A 22770-nucleotide genomic window follows, 5' to 3' on the forward strand; every position below is an offset into this window, starting at 1 on the left:
ACACAATCAGGAATTCAAAGTGAGTTTAACATTTTAGGCAAAAAGAACCTAGAACCTAAATCACTCCAGCTTGCTGGAATGCTTTATGCGTGAAGAGTGTCATCTTTTTTCATTTTGCAAAAAGTGCAGATTTCAATAGAAATTTATACTTTTATAAATTAACCTGGTTACTCCTCCCTGTCTTTCAAGCAGAGAACAGGTAATGTTAGTTCCTGGTTTTGTTTGCTCAGTGGAGCTAAACCCAAGAAGCAGCAATTGCTCAGAGCACCTGCCTTGCAAAGAGTTCTCATTGAGCTGCATTGGGACGTCTGTGATTGGACAGCCACATAAAGTCTGGGTGAGGTTAAAAGGGGAGGATTGAAAAAGCAGCAGACAAGAGAACTGCAGGTTTTACAAGCTGTTTTTAGATATACCCCAATTAAAAAAAATGCGTAAATTAAATGCATGCAAGATTTTATTTGGCGTATATCTATTAAACAGTGATTTGTATTTATTTTGTTTTTGGGCAGTGGAGTGTCAGGTATATCTGCAATTCACAACTGACAAACATGACGTATGCATAGAACAAAATAAATTCCCAGAGGGTTTACCTAAAGTTAAATTTATTATGTTAAGTCATCTATTAATATCAGCTTATTCAGCTATTCCCAGGTACTGGAAGTCTGACACCATTCCATCCATGACAGAGGTCTTGCGTAGCCTATTCGAGTCAAAGTGTTGTAAACTAGCCTTTAAGACTCCCTCTGTGTGTTTAGTATTGTTGATACAAGATTGGATGAGCTGGCAAAGGGACGTCAAAGGCCATTTTGGCTTATAAGTATCATCTAAACCACATCCAACCAAACAGTACTATATCCAAATCATAAAGTGATTCATATATAAGAGCATTGAAATTGTTTATTTTTTATTTTAATTTTTATATATACAAGGCTTTCTTAACCATTACTTTTTAGTTGTTCATTCTATTACTTTGTTATGTATGTATGTATGTCTATGTGTATATGTGTGTATGTGTGTGTGTGTATGTATGTGTGTATGTATATATGTACATGTGTCTATTTTATAGCATCGGATGATGTTATTTACAATTATTCCACTGTTAAAAAAAATATTTTAAAAAACAACTGAAATTAGTCAGTCTAGGACCACTAGAACATGTGGGTGGTTGAGCATGTTCATTTTGATTTGTGATTCTGGATGCCCCCCAAAAAAGAGATCATCGATGGGATAATAAAACTAGGTGACAGTCACTAAATTATGTTTTATTTACAAATCATGTGAGAAATTAACAATATAGGGAATAAAATCAGTAAAAAAAATATACCTACATTTACATGGTATATATTTAATAAATATATAATATATACTGTTTTGTTTTTTTACTGCTTCTACTTCTTTTTACCTCTTTGGTTACTTTTTCCTCACTTGATCTGTTAACCAAATGGTGGGAACATTCTTATCTCAGTATACTGCAAAATATTAAGCTTTTTTTTTTTTAGAAAATAAGAACATTATATGATGCATATATTTAGCAGTACACTAATTGGCTAATTTCTGCGCCATTTTGGTTTGTCCACTTAGTTTCCCAAATCAGTTTTTCGATACCGAGATTCTGCCAAGCCAAACCAACATTTGACTTAAATTCAGTAGTCCTAGAAATGTTTCTATTTTTCAATAAAATGTTTGGCCAAGCCGAATTGTCTCACAATGCGCAAGTTTAGTATTTAAAACCTTTACAAGAATACAACAAAACATTTAAAAGAGCATACACTAAAAACATAGCATACGATTTTGATGGCACACACAAGTCAGGTTCCCTATTTAATTCATCCTTTTTCTGTCTAAATGCCAATGCCTTACTTTTGCTCAGCAATCTATTTATCTATATATAATTGCTCTTGGGGGTTGAGGTTAGTTATAAACTTATTGTAAAATTTAGGTGGAAATAGCTGCTTTAGATTTAATTTTTCACCTCGGGCAATTTGCAGCTTTTTCCCAACTCAGCTATTTTGCTTAAAAAGTTGGTTCTCAAGGCTCACAACCCCCATCTTTTGTGAATAGACCTCTTGATTAGGAAGTATGCAGAAAAAAAGATGGATGAATGGAACTGCCTTTTGTGAATTATTTTCCTTTTTTTGTATATCTTTACTGAAAAAGATTGCAGCTTGGATATATTCCATTACCCACAGGCCATTGAATCATTCATTAAAAGATCAGTATAGTGTCATCGTGCAATAGGACAAAGCAATTTCATTGAAACCCAGATAACCAGCACATTACTGACTCATTCTAACCATATGTAGCTATGGAGTTTAGAATTTTCCTGACAAGGGATTATTGTTCCTAAACAACATGGTATCTCTGCATATTTATACAGAGAAAGGGACTTTACTAGAGTAGCCACAAGCATAGATATAAATATTGAATTGATGTTAGGATATATGATGCCACAAATCATATGTATTGAAACAGTTCATGTGGAACATTTTCTGCGATTTCTCATATTTCCTAGATTTCAGCTTTGTATAATCTGAAACATTTAAAGCAAGCAGTTCTGTGACTTCTAAACATTACATAAAAATTTAATTATGAAATGTAACCCCTTAAGGGCACATGACATGTGTGACATGTCATGATTCCCTTTTATTCTAGAAGTTTGGTCCTTAGGGGGTTAAACGCAACCCAAAGATACCAAGTTCAATGAAATTCCAACGCAATTGAAAGATACCAGATTAGGGACTACATTATGTTATGGGCAAGTCGGAGGTTGACATAAATTAAGAAAAGGTTGAGTTTCATCATTAATTTTTGTCCAATCTCAGCAGCCATCACAAATGTTAGCTGTGGGATTCAGGCATCGTCTCCTAAAAATTTAGTAAAGTTTGTAGTTGAACTAACATTTAGACATTCTGTAGTCGAACATTTGTGAAAATTGTTATTTAGTTTTGTTTTTTTAATTATCTCTTTATCATTGGGTAGGGTAGTAAAATATTGTTAGAAACTGAGCACTTGGTTCCCTGGTTTTAGCAGACAGACATCTGGTGGAGATGTCACAAGTGGATTGCCCGACAACCACAAATCTCTCCATGTTCCTTATTGAATGTCAGCAGTATATAATTCAATTGAGTTAATTCAGTTGGGGAGATTTATCATGTGCTGAAAGGTGTCTTTTCTGAGGGTTTAAAATTATATTCCAATTTATTTAAAGGGACACTGAAGGCACCCAGAACACTTCAGCTCATTGTACCAGAAGGGGTATTAAGGGTATGAAGTGTTTTAAAAGTAATGTGAAAAGTATCACCTTTCCTCTTTGTATATTAGAACAGCTTTTTGCGTTTCAACCTTTATGTTGTCTTTATTAGAAGGAAAAACCTTAAATATTACCTAATGGATGAGTTCTACAAAAGGTGTAAAATTCGGGTAAATAATAAATGGTGAAGCAGACCGTCAAAATGAATAATGCATGCCAGATAAGCTGATAAAAAAATGTAGACACCATAACCACTTTAGTTTAATGTAGTGATTATTGTGCCAGAAGTGCCCTGGTGCTCTACCATTGTAAGTAGACAAACCATGTTTGCTCTCAGCCAGTGAACTAACCCTGCTTAGCACAAGGGAGCTTTCTGGCATTAGTAGTGGAGGTGCAGACCACCAGACCTCTGGCAAAAAGTCCTTCAAAAAAACTGTGACTAATTAGAATAGTGGGAGCAAGGGCATTGGTGGCACTAAAACAACTACAACAAGCTGAGGAGGTTATGGTGCTTGAAGTGTACCTTTAACAAAAAAAGTTTAAGGTTTTTTCATATTCAATCAGTGCAAATTACTGAAGTCCCATGCGCACAATATTGAAGAAAGGAAGAAAAGGCATTATCTGGTATAATGGGAAGTACAATATGCAAGCAGGCATTATGGGAAGATGAAGAAAGGGTCATATACTAACTAGTTATGAAAGAACGGATTGTGCGTTTATACATAGTCTACACTGCACAAAAACAGAACTGCCATCAACAAAACATTGGTAGTTATTCATTAAGGAGTCAATAGTTAATCCAATTACAGTGGATACAGAAAGCAGTTCCCCTGTGCCAATATGGCACAACAATGTAGCGGGTGAATTAGGCTAGCCATGTTGGAATAATAGGAGAGTTTGAGTGATAAACTAAGTTGGGAGACATTTGTAAATATTCTATGTTCATAAGGTGAAAGAAAATTAAGACTTTGCTTCAGTTCTTGGATTCAAGGTGTGGTTGGAGCAATAGAGAGAATTGCTATTTAAATAACAGAAGTTATTTGACCAGGAATGATACTTAAAGGACCGCTATAGGCACCCAGACCACTTCAGCTCAATGAAGTGGTCTGGGTGCCAGGTCCATCTAGGGTTAACTCTACAGCTGTAAACATAGCAGTTTCAGAGAAACTGCTATGTTTACATTAGGGTTAATCCAGCCTCTAGTGGCTGCCTCATTGACAGCCACTAGAGGCGCTTCCGCGCTTCTCACTGTAATTTTCACAATGAGAAGATGCTTCCGTCCATAGGAAAGCATTGAGAAATGCTTTCCTATGGACTGATTGAATGCGCGCGCGGCTCTTGCCACACATGCGCATTCGTCGGAAGAGGGAGGAGAGTCCCCTGCGCCGAGGGAGCCCGGCGCTGGAGAATGATAAGTGTTTAACCCCTTCCTCCCCCTAGATCCTGGCGAGAGGGGAGCCATGAGGGTGGGGGGGACCTATTAACACTATGATGCCAGGAAAACGAGTTTGTTTTCCTGGCACTATAGTGGTCCTTTAATATCAACTATGCCCTGAGGTATAGATATTATCACTGAACTCAATGTTTATCTTGCAATTGACTACAGAAGGATGGATGGGCTTAGCATAGGTATCAATAGTCCAGAATTTCTTCAGAAGCAAGGTTTGCAGGCTGGCCACCCTATTAAGGGGCGGGTCCTTTGGGTGGCCCACCCACTGCTATTTTTGGATGGGCCACATTACAGTTCTATGTAAGTACACACTGCAAACAAATCCTGTCTATAATGTACAACATTGCTGTTTTTATGCATGCTTCATTGCTTTGTGATATTTGCTGGTGAGATAGCTCATTGGGCTAATGCACCATCCGGAGAATCTGTTGTACCCTTGGGTCGCAGGTTCAAATCCTGCCAGGGCTGACTGAGCCTTCCAAGGTAGATAAAATGAGTGCTATTAAATTGGGTAATGGTAACATCAACTGGATGTTGGGCTAAGGTAACATCCCCAGGACGTACTTGAAAAACCTAAGTAATTTGAAAGTACCTTTCTTGGTAAAATATTTTGTTATTATTATTTATGAGGAATGTAGTTATAATGGTATGTAATATGAGATTCTTGTACCAGCTACACCCGAGACATGAGAACATGTTATGATGTAACAAAAAGTAAAGGCCAACAACCAAATATGTTAAAACTGAATTAATTTGAAGTAGTAATAAATAGACTTAATCCATCTCGTTTTATTGTTCCCACATTGTAACATACATATATATATATATTTTTTATTTGAATTAATAAAGTCATAATTAGGTCACTTGTTTATAGGATTCTGCTATTTTTCATTTAGTTGCACTATGTGTAGTAAAAACATATCCTGAAACATATTAGCTATGCACAATTAGAGGTGGAAATCACATAATTAAATAAAATATTGAAAATTGTCTATAATTTGTGTTGACTTCTTCTATGCAATGCTGCATTTTATTGTGATGTGTATTTAAAGATCCTGCATTTCATGTTAAATGTATATTAAACATTTATCAAATTATATTGCAATCGATTAAAGTGCAGGCAGAGCCAGGGCAAACAAGGCATTGGAGGAATAGGAAAATAAGTATAGTTTATGCTTCTCCACCGCCCCGTGCTTTATTGAATGAAATAAAGAAACGAAAAAAGCAGAGCTTATAAAAGTGACTGACATGGAGCTAATATGGAGTGATACAGTTAGTTCCAGGATAGAGCTAAATGGAGTCCTCGGCAAGCACTAGGAGCATCGATTGGCGGAGGTACTCAGTCGGAGTACCAGCGGGTCCGTCACAGTAAGTATATGCGATATTACAAATGTTAGGACATAGCAATTCTCCTTAAATCAGTTGAGAACTAGCTTTTAGTATGCATAGGTGTGGAATTAATGGGGCATTCCTTAAAGGATCATTACTGTAAAAAAAATTTGCGGTATTTTGTTTTTTTCTACAGATTGAACGGAGCATTCTGAAAATGCTGACATGCATTTGCACAGTTCATGGTACTTATATATGATGAATTTGTGCTCTTACTAATGTTTCTTGAATAACTAGGGACCTGAAACTCCGGTTTTAGTAAACAAACGGCAAAGAGTTAAAAAAAAAAAACACATTCATTGGGAGCTTGTCATTCACAAATATGTCTCCCTGGAACCTAGAAAATATGTAGTCACATTCAAACCAGTACAGTGGTGGGCACTGGGCAGGGAAAAGAGCAGGCTCCACAGGGCACTGTGCAAGGGGCGGGCTCACCTGTTAAAGGGGCGGGTCTGCCCCATAGAGAGTCATCAGGCTGAATGACAGTCTGCCCCTCAAGACAGACAATGGATGTAGCACTCCTGAAATGCATAGTCTGAGGACCCAGTCGCTTCCTGCATTTTAAATATTAACTTATTTTTCCTGAGAGAAAGCACTGCTCTTAATAATGCAACTATCGGTCTGTTATGCATGTGCCACGTTGATGACTGCCTGTCTGTTCTTATCCACTGAACTGGTTCGATTGTAAATATCTGCAGCATTTGCATGTCATTTTTTTTCATAGTCCCCAAATTAAACATTCTGGGAAAAAAAATACTTTCATGATTTCTTTCAGGGGTTTATCTACTTAATCAGTGGAGTGTTCCTTTAAATGCACAACAGGCCAGCATTTGTCCATGATGTAAGGATTCATGAACATCCACTAGCTCATCATTATCACAGTCTATGATCAGATAACCTCTGCTTCTGACCAAAGAGACCTTCTGCCCTATTGAGCTCGCTTAAACAAGAAATGCATTGAAAAGAAGGGTTTTCTTATATGAATGCATTACAAAATAATATACATGGAGGCTATAATGCATGCAATCTTTTATTTTAAATAGTACCAGTTAATAAAGTTAATAATAGCTCCCTTTACATAATGGTATTATCCAGTAAGTTGGTTGTCAGTAGAACTCAGCTTGCTTTGTAATTTAGTTGTGTAATTGTCACGACTCACTTTCCAGTAATTAAACTTGTCTTGTCTGTCCCAGTGAGAACATTTGAGCTATATTTCACTTATTCTTCTGCAACGAGGCATGCAAGGATTTTTGCTCTCTTCCAGCATACGTTAGCAAATCGTTTAAAAAGAAATTAAACTTAGAAAGTAGATATGCGGGTACCTTCTAAACAATGAGTAGTCCTATGTTCAGCTTAACCCTAAAAAACACCTAATGCTAACAGTGGCATTAAAAGCAACACTGTAAGGACAGTGTGCTCTGACTGTGCCAGCATTACAGTGTCACTCAAACTATACTCAATAATTTTAATGAGCCATTTTTATTGCAATGTTTTTAATGGATACAATTACATCCCCCTGTTCTACTTTGTGCCCGTGTAAGCAAAAGGTTACTGTAGCTATTACATGTGTGCAATGTTACATTATGTCCCTTTTCAGGCACAAAAACACAGCACAAAGGTATTGGCCACTTTACATACATTATATGATCACAAAAGAAGAATCAAAGAGCACAGTGAATGGGGGCAAACGAGGCCAAGCCTTCCCATTAACAGTACCATAAAACAATTCTCATAGTTTAAACATTCCATTTATTTTAACAAAAATATATAAAGGAAAAGGGAGTTCCTGCCAATCCCTACTTACACATACAAGATGCAGGGATTGATTTAGTAACTTACACGGCTTCATTCAATTGTGTGACGCTGATGAGTCAAAACAGAAGCAAAATGAATGACACATTTAGCAGAGTTTGTCTATGGAAACACTCTCTGACTTAATTTCTATAGGAGTGGCATATTACTGAACACATAAACAATAGATAGATAATACGATTTCTCTTTCATGTATCCGCATTGAGTACATTAGGAGTTGTTGGAACTTTTGATTGTTAAATTCAATTGCGCATTTATTGTAATAAATGAAATATAGATTCTAGGGGGAAAAAAACTAAATACCAAAAAATAAGCTCCAGATATTTCCCAGATTCTATGAGGTCAGTTATGAATATTAAGTATTTAAACAGAAATGTGTCCTAAAAAAATATAGTTTTGTTAACTGTAACAGAGTATAATACAGAGTAACTGTATTTCTTATTTTATTTTTTTCAGATTAACCATTTTGGCACATGCTATAACATATATTTAATTTTGACTCGTGTCAACATATAAACTTTATAATATACAATTATAGTGAATTCATTAATTAAAAAAAAAAAAAAAAAGCTAGCATATTTTTTTCGCAATAGAATTTACAGGCTCTGTTCCTTGTCTGTTTATCCCATTCTGACACCATCTGAACCTCAACTCAACTGGTCTAATGACAGCCCCTCGATGGAGACTAACACCAAATAGGCCCTGAGAGCAAAGTAGCGGTCCTGATGCTGGTAAGTAGAAAAGTCAAATTTACCCACTCAAGAGGGCTGCACTTAGCTTTCTGTATACACACTGCATGAAGCCCACTGGCAGGTATCATAAGAAGCCTCTGGGCATGTCTACTGGACTTACCCTGGTCAATATAAAGAATAGATACGCTGTGGTTGATCTTGAGTGGATGGACAGAGGAGGTAGTGGTGGATAGGATATATGATGTAACTTGAATCTTCCTTACTAATGTGCTTAAAGTGAATAGTTGACAATCAAGTGAGGTTCAACGTGAATATCACAATATCAATAGTGGTGAATATCCACCACTACCTCCTCTGTCCATCCACTCAAGACCACCCCTGAATTTCCTTTTGGTAGTTTACTGTTTATGTATTGCTAGATATAAACAATTATGTGGAAATATATTTATAGTTATATGCTTCATTAGAGCATCCATGTCTAGAACACATTTTGTTTATTTTCCTGAGGACTTGCCCTGTGAAATACGGAGTGCCAATTCCAGATAGGTAGATATGCAACCTCCAAAACAGGTTGAATTTATAATTTTAGGACCTGTTGGCTTTTTTATTTTCTGAGCTTTGTACTTGCACAGTAAGAACAGGAGAAAGGTCCTAATATCTGCAATGCCCTTGCAGTACTTTTTTAATCTATGCCTTAATAATGAGCTTTTGCCCAACAATATATGGAATGCCTTCAAATTTATTTTACATCCTTTATCTGCTCTCTAGCCTTGAACAGGTACTAAATATGTTTATGGTTGTCATGGGCCCGGTGGCTCTGGGAGTCCCGGGCCCCACATTCTCTATATGCACATATAGATAGCGATTATCGCTATCTATATGTGCACTGCAGGCCCCCAGCTAGCTGTACACAGAAGAGGGGGCCCAGCACCCACTGTGTTAACCTTCCACGTGATCTCGCAAATTCCACGGGAGTCAGAGTGTTGCCATGGGTTACCATGGCAAAGCTCTGCGCGGCACGCAGGCAAGACCCGCGATAGTCAGAGGAGCTGCTAGAGTGTTAAGACGGTGTGTGCTGGCTCCCTCCACCATACCACTGGACCACCAGGGACATCTCCCACCTCCTTAGACAGGTAAGAAGTAGGGAGGGGGGAATAAAATAAAAAATAATCAAATAAATGTAGAAACAAAACCCCAAAATGCTCTTTATTCCCCACAGAATGCAGCCCCTATTTTACACGCACGCACGCACACACACACACACACACTCTCTCTCTCGCTTTCTCTTTTTCTCTCTCTCTGTGTAAGGATGTAGTGTGTATGTTATGACTGTAAATACAGATACTACATTCACTACTCACACACTGCATTCTTACACAAACACACACTCTGCAGTCACTACACACACTACATTCCCCCCTACACATACACATGACATGCCTTAACACACTCTGCAGTCACTACAAACTATGTAGTCACTATACACACTACATTCCCCATACAAACACAAACTACATTCCCCCTATACACACATTCACTATACACATACTCTGCAGTTACTATACACACACTACATATCTACACACTCTGCATTCACTACACACACACACACACACTACATTCACTACACAAATACATTCTGCAGTCACTATATACACTCTGAATTAACTACACACACTACATTCACAATACCCACTCTGCGGTCACTATACACATGCAACAAAAATACACTCTGCAGTCACTATACACACACTACATCCACTACACAAACACACAATCTGCATCTAATACACACAAACACTACATACATTACACAAACATACAATCTGCATCGACTATACACACTGCATCCATTACACATATTCTACATCCACTGTACACACCCCACATTCAGTACACACACACTTTATCCTTGTGGACAGCCTTGTGGGTGAGACTCGGGGGAAGGCCCTGTTGGGTGGACTCGGGGGCAGGCCCTATGGGCCCAGACCTTGAGCTGCTGTCAGAGGCCCCACAATTTCTGATGGCAGTCCTGTGCAGACCAAAGCTATCTAAGCAACATGGAATCAAGAAAACCTCAAAGAATAAAAGGAAAAGCTAATTGTATTTAGGATCCCTCAGAATCTCTTTATGTGATATTGGCTAAAGGTAACTTATCATTGTACTTTATTTAAATTGCATTTGGTAAAAGGGTTTATACATGTATCATTCATTGAAAGCTACTTACTTTAAATTATAATGTATCCATTTTTTGTCTCTTAGCCAGTATCAGTTAGAGATATTAGAACAGGCAAAAAAAGCCTGACATATTTCAATATTTTCCACATTTCCGAAACAAAAAAGGAGATGTATCTTACTTACTGGAATTTGGACTTATGGTGTGAAACAAAAAAATCTCTCCTGTCAAAAAGTGCATATAGTGCTTTTAAACCTCTCCGTGCGAGACGTTTAATCAAATGAGTGAGTAAAACAAATTACATTAATTCTATGCGAATTTGGGTGGTTTAGTTCCCAATACTTGGAGGACTCCCCCAACAGGTACTGTAAGGAGACACACTGCCCATTAATTTGGATGGGGATATCTGAAAAAAGTTGTGGACAGCCAAGTATACAGAGGTGGCAGCTAATGGTTAGAGCTACATATCCAGTTAGAATTGTGTCGCTCAGAGCAATTGCTGCCACCCAGGAATAGGAGTTTGAGTGCAGGGCTTACTTTATTATGTCTTAACCATTACATTATTTGTGATGCATTTGTAAATGAAACTCAAGTTATTTTTCTTTTTCTTTTTTTGTGATGCACACATCACATTTTTATTATAATCCATAAGATATATATAGAGAGAGACAATTTAATCTACTGGAATAGTTCAAACACATACACCAAATGTAATAAAGGGAAATACAAAATTGTGTTAAAGGGATACTATAGGCATCAATACAACTTTAGCTTAATGAAGCCGTTTTGGTGTACAGATCATGACCCTGCAGTCTCACTGCTCAATTATCTGCCATTCTGATGTTAAATTACTTTTGGTCCTGTTTTTACAGTCCTAGCCACACCTTAGCTTCCTGTGACTAATACAGCCTACATTAACAAAATGTTTCATTTTTAATCAGACATCTCCTGCAGGATCTAGGAAGCTATTAACAGTGTAGGAGGTAAGAAATTCTATATTCAAAAGATGCAGGCTAGAGCCTTCATTCCATGGGTGATAGACACATGCTACAATATCTGATCCTGTATTTCTGTTGTCATACGAAGTTGCATATGTATGCTAAGTCTTCCTCATGCTTTACAAGCATCACCTTTGCACTGTTTCTTTTTTGTACTCATGCCTAAAAAAAACAGATTGAGAAAAAAAAAATTCTAGGTTATGCAGATTGTGCACTACAGGAACCTAAAATATCTAGGTTCCTTTTCAGGAATGATTTAGGAAGGCCGTGCAAGACTAGAGTTGTGTGACTAGAGCTGTGTAAACAAAGTGATTTAACTCCTAATTGGCAGCAAATTGAAACGCGAGACTGCAGGGGCATGATCTATACACCAAAACGGCTTCATTAAGCTAAAGTTGTTTTGGTGCCTATAGTGTCCCTTTTAAAGATCCCTATCATAATTATAAATGAATATCAAATCTTATTAGAAAACACACTTGTACACAAACTTTTATTTTAAAAATAAAAAACTCACTAAATTGTTACAATTGATAAAATGGGCAATAAATAGCCTTGTACTAACTCTGATCTGAAATCCAGCAAATTCTTACATGTTAATAGTTTTCTAGTTTACACAAAACAAAACAGCCAGCACAAATATAAATATAAATAAAAATGATAAATAGGTAATCTATATTTAATAAGGAGACAATGAAGAGTGAAAATTAAGCAATTTTACAATCCAGAAACTATGTTGTCAAAAGTGGGGCCAAGGAAAATAACGTGTTCTAGACACAGTAGTTATCTTGGCAAGTGACACTTAATTAGGGAGGTTGAGGAAATGCGGAAATGAGAATTGTTAACCACACAACAAAGTAACTACAACAACCAAAAATAATTACTGCTATGTACAGTTAGTTACCTATCGGACTAAGGAATTTATATTATATTACTTAAGGCTGTGTTTTAATAAGAAAATGCTAAATTATCATGTTATAATTCCATTTGTGATTCACTATTTAAGGGTGAGAACATAATATGGCATGTCCTGTTCTGGAGTCTGGGAGAAATTCTTTGTATATGTGTCAAACAATTCATACTTTTAGTTCATGTAATTTTATCTAAGGTGAAAGTAGACATGCGATCTGGAAGTCCTTTTCATTCTAGAATGTAAGCTATCTCAGACAGGATTTCCTTAGCCCGGTGTTTTGCTTTTATGTCACATGCTCTGATATAGGATTATGAGAACGCTACTTTTGTCTGTAGTTCTTAAAACATTGTAATGGAATGGTTTAGAGGTATTGCTTAAGGAATTTAAATTGAAAACGTAAATGGGTCGTATGCATTGAAGATGCAGATTTCTCACACCCAACTTTCATAACTAGGTTATTCCAAGTTTCTAGATTGGCAATGTAATTACACGGACTCAAAACAGTAAAACGTATCACAACAATTAGTGTAAGTGCCGTTTGTGTGAAAAATGCAAAGAACAAAAATTTGTCCGAATTTGGACCAATCGGGTAATCGTTTGCATTTTTTAACTCTGAGCCAACATGTAGCCGAATCAGGAACCAACTAAAATGTGCACTGGTCAAGCATGTTCATTTTGATTTGTGATTCAGAATTCCACCCAAAAAAAAATAGATGATTGATGGCTAGGAGACAGCCGCTGAGTGTATACCTGGAGATGATAGTTTCGGGTAACAATAGTGTATTCTGGACTCATAACTAGAGGTTAACATGTTAGCCACTTACACAATGACTTTGAACTAAACTTGAATAAGTGTAAAGGAAAACTGACTCAGGAAAAACCAGAGTAGTGACATTCCAGGAAACATAAGAGTTACAGATAAAGAATACTTCAAATGTATGAATGATTCAAGTAGTTTAAGGTGGAGTTTAAACAGAAGGGATATATAGGTTTGAGTCACTGAAGGTCCAGCAAAGTAGGGAATTACTGCAGATGATGGCTATATAGAAGACAGACATGTATTGCTCATATGCATATACATGTAACCCAAAGAAGGCTTATAACTTATTTGGTTAGAATTATTTAACACAATAATTATGTACATGCCAAACTAAAGCAGGCAAGCAGCTTATTGTGTTAAAACTATTTTATAACACTTCATATACACCATGAGACAACAAAACAAAAAAATAAAAGTCTGTAAATGAAGTATAAAGTTACTTACCCGAATGCTGTGTGCAAGCTAAGTACACGACTATAAAACACAGAACCTTCTGCATCTTCCTTTTCCAGTGTTTACACCACATTTCATTCATGGGGGGTGTCCTGTGGAGTGAAAAAAAACATAGACTGTTTACAGAACATTTCTCTCACCAGAATCGCACATCTTGTCATTACTTAAATAAGGTGTTTATGAAGGTCTATTAACACTCTGTCAGCTGCTCATTCACTCCGCTGGAACTCTGTTTTACTATATACTCATTGAAAACCAAGGAGACAGCGCTTGATCTAAACAAATAAGATTTGTTTAATTATTTATTACTCCACTACAGGCAAAAACAAAAATGGGGATAGTGTTTTTTGCATTAGTTTTGTTAGATTTATAATGCATTTATGTACGGTGCCATGTTTATTTAATTGTAATCTACATAATTATATATTTCCTAAAAATTATAGAATTTAACAAGAACTTATTGTAGAAACAAAATTAAGATGTTTTAAAAAATGTTCATACGAAGTTGAGTACCATTAGCATTTGAATAAAAAAATGTGATTTTTATTGCACGTAATAAGGATTTTGCGATGCGTATTTCATCTCAGAAATCAGCCTTAGCGTCATGATAAATTCATCCAAATTCACTGGCTTTAAAGCAGTAAGATTTCTCAAGCTACATTTACAGAGAGTTTTCTGTTATTAAAAGGAAGAGAAGAAAAAAATACTAATTCACCGACACATATACCCAAACAGGGATATAGTGCCAGGGAAAAAGTAGTACAACCCTTTAAAGCGAGCTAAATCATTAAAAGAAAAAATATTTATTAATAAAGCTTAAAAACACTAAGTCTCCTATCAAATAGATGCTAGAGTTAGGTGGACTTCAAGGCCATAGCACAGCTGCAGGTAATTCTCAGGAGTAACCCAGAAATGCGGATAGAGAGAGGTAGATATAAACCCTGTGTGTGTATATCTTTAAGCGCCGAGGCGCTCAGTCTAAGTCTGAAACACACAATCTACGGTAATCAAATCTCACTGTCTGTACCTCATACTGACTACTAGATTCCTACCAAGGATCCCTGATTACCTCAGCAATGCAAAATGCCAATGCCTACCATATTACTCCATCTAACGAGGGACTAAAGAGAATACAAAATTCCAAAAGTGCTACCACCCACAACCCCAGTGCATGGTGAGAGAAATCAATTAAATTAAATTAAATTAAATAAGAAAGCCCGACGCGCGTTTCAGCGTATCTAGACGCCGTCGTCAGGGGCAAAATGCAAACAATCATAGGGCTGCCTCCAACTCCTTAAGTAGCCGGTACAAAATTAAGCCGACCCATATCAGCTGGTTCGTATCCTCAGTGCTTACTTGCCATTGGTCCGGACGGGAAAAGCCCGCCCAGCTGTCAGCAACTCTGCCGACCAATCCACTTCCCTGCAACCCACGTGGTAATTACGTCATCCTTGAGTCACGTGAGCGGGGAGGGAGATGGGCGGGGAGTAACCACCGCAACACCCCCTACGTTACTCGCCATTTACAATGCATCCAATAGGACATCACAAGATGGGCGGGACTTACTCATACACCACTGACAGTATCAAGCAAAAATTGCGAGGATGTCACTAAGTGGGTGGAGTGTCAAATCCCGTTATAATGTTTAAGGATAGTGAGAAGACAAGGACGAATAAGTCTCTCATAAATATATATATATACACTTGTCCCATCGAGATCTTTATCGCCGATATATATCCAAGGTGATGTAAAATCCTACTGGAAGGTGGGATTATAATGAAAAAGTGACAAGTAAGAGGGTTCAATTACGGGTAACCCAATAGGTAACGCATGGTTTGTACGGACCAACCGGAGTTATCAATAGAGATATGCCCTATGATTTGATTAAATGACCCCTAAATAATATGCACAAATGAAACAAGAAAGGAAAAAATTCAATTAAAACTTTAAAAATAAAAAATCAATAAATCATAATTTAGCATTTGATAGCCCACATAATTACTAAATATGGATCATTAGTTAAATAAACGGGGTATATGAAAACCCCTCATTAAGACCGTTTGGTGATAAAGTCTGGAGTTTAAAGATCCAGTATGCCTCCCTCTGACGGAGTTTAGTATCCCAACCGCCTTTCCGTGGGGGTTGAGGGATATGTTCTATCCCCATAAAGCGTATTCCCTCTGAGGAGTGGTTGTGGAAAAGATGTAGATGTCTTGATATGGGGGTTTCCAACCGTCTCCTTACCGAATTTACATGCTCCCTAATTCTGAGTTTAAAAGGTCGGAATGTCTTGCCCACATACATTAAGCCGCATGAACATGTGAGTAAATAAATCACCCCAGTGGTACGGCAATTAATGAATGAGCGAAGATTAAATGTCTCCGACTTAGTACTGTTAGTACAGACCCTGGAATTCTTGTTGATATATGGACAGGCACTACAGTGGCCACATCGATATGTGCCCATAGGTAGGTAGTTACCAAAGGGTCCTGACTTAGTTGGTAAGGAAAGGTGACTTGGAACAAGTAAGTCTCGCAGATTCCGTCCCCTACGTGCCGTAATGGAGGGGTATGTGGGCACTACCTCCTTAAGGTGTTTATCCGAAGATATGATGGGCCAATATTTCTTAAAGATTCCCATCATCTTAGCCCAGCCTGCATCAAATGTTCCTATGCACCTTATTGTTTGACCCTCCTGTTTCGCGGTGTTATCGTAAATAAGAACTTGGCGTTCTGTTGAGAGGGCTCTAGCGTAAGCTCTTTTAAGGACCCTATTAGGATAACCTTTTTCCCTGAATGACAGCCTTAACGTTCTTGCTTTGGATTTAAAGTCATTATTGTCTGGATGGGTACCTCGGAGCTCTTTGGGGATTTCGTTACAGCCCTTAACGATAATACTCAAAATCTACGCTTTACAAGTGAGATAGGGGGCTCTAGCTTAAGCTTCTTGGATGTGTCTTTAGAAATAGGAGTCACGAATGAAATACACACTACCCTTTTTCGTAAAAAGACAGCTACTAACAGTCTTTTAGACTGGTCTAGTCACCACCCTACCCCACTGAAAGCTGGAATTCCGATCGGCCAGTATTTGAGGTTACGGCGCAATTGTTCAACTCTGGATGACTTTAAATCCAAAGCAAGAACGTTAAGGCTGTCATTCAGGGAAAAAGGTTATCCTAATAGGGTCCTTAAAAGAGCTTACGCTAGAGCCCTCTCAACAGAACGCCAAGTTCTTATTTACGATAACACCGCGAAACAGGAGGGTCAAACAATAAGGTGCATAGGAACATTTGATGCAGGCTGGGCTAAGATGATGGGAATCTTTAAGAAATATTGGCCCATCATATCTTCGGATAAACACCTTAAGGAGGTAGTGCCCACATACCCCTCCATTACGGCACGTAGGGGACGGAATCTGCGAGACTTACTTGTTCCAAGTCACCTTTCCTTACCAACTAAGTCAGGACCCTTTGGTAACTACCTACCTATGGGCACATATCGATGTGGCCACTGTAGTGCCTGTCCATATATCAACAAGAATTCCAGGGTCTGTACTAACAGTACTAAGTCGGAGACATTTAATCTTCGCTCATTCATTAATTGCCGTACCACTGGGGTGATTTATTTACTCACATGTTCATGCGGCTTAATGTATGTGGGCAAGACATTCCGACCTTTTAAACTCAGAATTAGGGAGCATGTAAATTCGGTAAGGAGACGGTTGGAAACCCCCATATCAAGACATCTACATCTTTATGGGGATACGCTTTATGGGGATAGAACATATCCCTCAACCCCCACGGAAAGGCGGTTGGGATACTAAACTCCGTCAGAGGGAGGCATACTGGATCTTTAAACTCCAGACTTTATCACCAAACGGTCTTAATGAGGGGTTTTCATATACCCCGTTTATTTAACTAATGATCCATATTTAGTAATTATGTGGGCTATCAAATGCTAAATTATGATTTATTGATTTTTTATTTTTAAAGTTTTAATTGAATTTTTTCCTTTCTTGTTTCATTTGTGCATATTATTTAGGGGTCATTTAATCAAATCATAGGGCATATCTCTATTGATAACTCCGGTTGGTCCGTACAAACCATGCGTTACCTATTGGGTTACCCGTAATTGAACCCTCTTACTTGTCACTTTTTCATTATAATCCCACCTTCCAGTAGGATTTTACATCACCTTGGATATATATCGGCGATAAAGATCTCGATGGGACAAGTGTATATATATATATTTATGAGAGACTTATTCGTCCTTGTCTTCTCACTATCCTTAAACATTATAACGGGATTTGACACTCCACCCACTTAGTGACATCCTCGCAATTTTTGCTTGATACTGTCAGTGGTGTATGAGTAAGTCCCGCCCATCTTGTGACGTCCTATTGGATGCATTGTAAATGGCGAGTAACGTAGGGGGTGTTGCGGTGGTTACTCCCCGCCCATCTCCCTCCCCGCTCACGTGACTCAAGGATGACGTAATTACCACGTGGGTTGCAGGAAAGTGGATTGGTCGGCAGAGTTGCTGACAGCTGGGCGGGCTTTTCCCGTCCGGACCAATGGCAAGTAAGCACTGAGGATACGAACCAGCTGATATGGGTCGGCTTAATTTTGTACCGGCTACTTAAGGAGTTGGAGGCAGCCCTATGATTGTTTGCATTTTGCCCCTGACGACGGCGTCTAGATACGCTGAAACGCGCGTCGGGCTTTCTTATTTAATTTAATTTAATTTAATTGATTTCTCTCACCATGCACTGGGGTTGTGGGTGGTAGCACTTTTGGAATTTTGTATTCTCTTTAGTCCCTCGTTAGATGGAGTAATATGGTAGGCATTGGCATTTTGCATTGCTGAGGTAATCAGGGATCCTTGGTAGGAATCTAGTAGTCAGTATGAGGTACAGACAGTGAGATTTGATTACCGTAGATTGTGTGTTTCAGACTTAGACTGAGCGCCTCGGCGCTTAAAGATATACACACACAGGGTTTATATCTACCTCTCTCTATCCGCATTTCTGGGTTACTCCTGAGAATTACCTGCAGCTGTGCTATGGCCTTGAGGTCCACCTAACTCTAGCATCTATTTGATAGGAGACTTAGTGTTTTTAAGCTTTATTAATAAATATTTTTTCTTTTAATGATTTAGCTCGCTTTAAAGGGTTGTACTACTTTTTCCCTGGCACTATATCCCTGTTTGGGTATATGTGTCGGTGAATTAGTATTTTTTTCTTCTCTTCCTTTCAATTAATCAATTAGGGTTACCCCCTGTGTATCAGTACAACCTGGTGACTTGCCATTTTTTGATTTTGGGTTACCAATCGGAACCGAAATCGACCTATAGACAGTTTTCTGTTATTAGCCTATATATCTGAAACATCTTTGCACTAAAACATTATGCAACTAGAAAATAAAATGTCAAATAAATAAGAGTTATTAGGGATCGACCGATTATCGGTTGTACATATACTATCGGCCGATATTCGGTATTTTCAACAATATTGTATCGGCCAATATAGATACAGATATTGCCGATAATACCAACTAGGACCGCCAGGCTCATTACAAGCCCGGCGATCCTGGGGTGAGGCGCAGGAAGCTGTTTCTTACCTTTCTTGCAGCTCCTCCAGCTCCCCAGTGCAAATATCGCGAGTCCCGCGGCCGCAGAGCGTTGCCACAGGTTACCATGGCAACGCTCCGCGCGGCACTAAGGACCGCGAGATTTACACTGGAGAGCTGGAGGAGCTGCAAGAAAGGTAAGAAACAGCTTCCTGCAGCCCCCCCAGTACTTAACAAGCCACCGGACCACCAGGGAATACTATAACCCCCCCTCCCTGGTAAGAAGCAGGGAGGGGGGACTAAACAAAAAACTAAAAACATTTAAATATTAAAAAAAAATAACTAAAATAAAAAAATGCCCCCCCCCCCATTTTACACAAATTGCATGACTACACAAACACACACACACACTGCATTATATACACAAACACTACACAAACACACACACACAAACACTACACAAACACACACACACACACTGCATTATATACACACACTACACAAACACACACACACTGCATTATATACACAAACACTACACAAACACACACACACACACACACACTACACAAACACACTGCATTATATACACACACACTACACAAACACACACACACACTGCATTATATACACACACACTACACAAACACACACACACACACACACACACACTGCATTATATACATACACTACACAAACACACACACACACTGCATTATATACACACACTACACACAAACACACACAGTGCATTATATACACACTACACAAACACACACACTGCATTATCTTCACACACACAATGCATTCACTTTACCCACACCACACACACACTGCATTCACTATACACACTACACAAACAAACACTCTGCATTCACTATACACACACTACACAAACACACACACACTGCATTCACTATACACACATTACACAAACACACACACTGCATTCACTATACACATACCACACAAACACACACTGCATTCACTATATATACACACCACACAAATACTCACTGCATTCACTATACACACTACACAAACACATTCTGCATTCACTATACACACTACACAAATACACACTGCATCAACTACACACACACTACACAAACACACACAGCTTCCCTGTCTAAACACACTTCATCCACTACATGTGGCATGTATATTTTGTGCATTTACCTTTAAAATTAGTTTATTTTTTTCAAAATGGTAAATGTACAGAATATAGGCAAGTTATCGGCTATCGGCCTGAAAGTTCACAGATTATCGGTATCGATATCGGCTCTAAAAAATCAATATCGGTTGATCCCTAAGAGTTATGGAAATCATTTTAGTCAACAACTTATGATTGTGCCAAAATATATATTTTTTTTTTGAATTTTGCAACACACAACTTATCTTATGTTCGATAACTATTCACTTAATTGCAAAGGCCAATGTTTATTTTTCAGGCTTATAATTTATTATTGCTTGGTATCCTACACAAATATTTCAGTGTTTATATTGTTTCATATATAAATAATACAAATGTTTTAAAATAATGTATTAGTTAAAATTAGATATAATGAATTTATATACATACATAACATAACATTATGTAATGTGGCATATTATAATAAAGTCATACATATTGTTTGTGGAGCCGATCAGCATAATAATCCCTTTCTTTGTTTGTTGTTTTAAACTACACATTTTGCCAACAGGTGGAAAGTTAATATACAAAAGAAGAGTTATTTAAATTTTAATTAGAGAGTACTTTAGTTCTTTGTGCATTAAAGCAACACTATAGTTACCAGAACAACTACAACTTAATGTAGCTGTTCTGGTAAATATAGACAATCCCTGCAGGCATTTTCATCTAAAAACTGCATTTTCAGAGAAAAGGCAGTGTTTACATTACAGTAGAAAAGAAAGAGGTGGGTAGTAGGCGGTGCCAATAAAGAAGTACCATAAACAGATAAAGCACATATATAGTATATTGGAATATAAAAAGTAAAAGGTAAAATAAAAATAAAAATAGAGAGTTCCAAAGATAGAGTTCAGGAAAATCTTTTGAAGACTGGACATAAGGTCAAAGATAGTTCTATGAATGGGAATCTGCTCTATGAGGTAGGGGTGTTCTTAAAGTCAAAGGCACAGATATTTTTTATAAAAACCACAGTCCCACCAATCCCTTCCTATGAATTACTTTCACCCGAATAGATATCAGTTACTATCCATAGACTCTGAAACTGACATTGATGACCATTTTTTAGAGATCAGAACCCTCAAAAACCCTACTATCCAAACTCCCTATCCATCAAGAGCAAAACAGAGAAGTCCAAGTGTAGAGGAAAGAGAAGTGGAAGAAGAATACAAATGAGAAAGACTAGAAAGACATTAACTACCCTTAATGAAAAAGAACATGGAATTTTTAATTTATCACAAAAAGTTTTAACTTCCACTCAAATTTCACTTTTAAGCAAAGGCCTCAAATTTGCCTCGACAAACCCTATTAACCCATTTCAGGCATTTTTAGATGTGAACAAATTTGTTATCAATAAATCAAACACATCTAACATTAATATGTTTTTTAATATAATAATATAATTTTTCCCATCAGGTTTTAAGTCAGGCCCCATAACAGCATTTGAAAAACTGGTACTACAAGACCTCAACAAAATCAAACATAAACAACAGAAGAAGCACAAATATAAATAACATAAGCTTACATACTTAGAACAAACTGCACTAAAAGAACTCCAAAAAGATGAAAGCATTGTCATTAAACCAGCTGACAAAAGAGGAGGCCTAGTTGTACTTTTTTTTTAAAAAACTGTGTATATAAACGAAGCAATTGAATGACCCTAATGTATATACAAAATTACCACACCATCAAAAACACACTACCCCAATTCCTCGTAAAAAGAATCTAGAATCTAGAATCTAAATTTCTAAACAAAAAAAAGAGTATTAATACTTAAATGTTCATCACCCTAAAATTCCAGTCATTTACTGCCTACCTAAAATCCACAAAAACATAGACAACCCCCACAGGTAGACCCATTGTATCTGGTATAAAGTCTTTACTATCTAATTTATCAGAGTACATTGATATTTTACTTCAACCATCCTATCTGAAAGACTCAATTATCCTTTTACGTTTTTTAACTGGCATCCAAATTTTTTTAGTCACCTGCGTTGTTCAATCCTTATACACTATTATTCACCATGAAAAAGGTTGCACAGCGGTACAAAATAGATTAAAAATAGAC

General features: G+C 37.5%; 1 protein-coding gene across 5 annotated transcripts in view; it reads right to left on the minus strand.

Moving 5' to 3' along the window:
• The window catches only part of ADGRG6 (adhesion G protein-coupled receptor G6), a 166460-nt gene that overhangs the window by 126562 nt on the left and 17128 nt on the right, over positions 1-22770 (minus strand). For all 5 annotated transcript variants that reach the window (XM_063443614.1, XM_063443613.1, XM_063443611.1 and 2 more), the window contains exon 2: positions 13942-14042. In XM_063443614.1, coding sequence (XP_063299684.1) covers positions 13942-14042 — 101 coding nt within the window. The remainder of the gene's footprint in view (positions 1-13941; positions 14043-22770) is intronic.

This window comes from Pelobates fuscus, chromosome 2, assembly GCF_036172605.1.
Source record: "Pelobates fuscus isolate aPelFus1 chromosome 2, aPelFus1.pri, whole genome shotgun sequence".
NCBI lineage: Eukaryota > Metazoa > Chordata > Amphibia > Anura > Pelobatidae > Pelobates > Pelobates fuscus.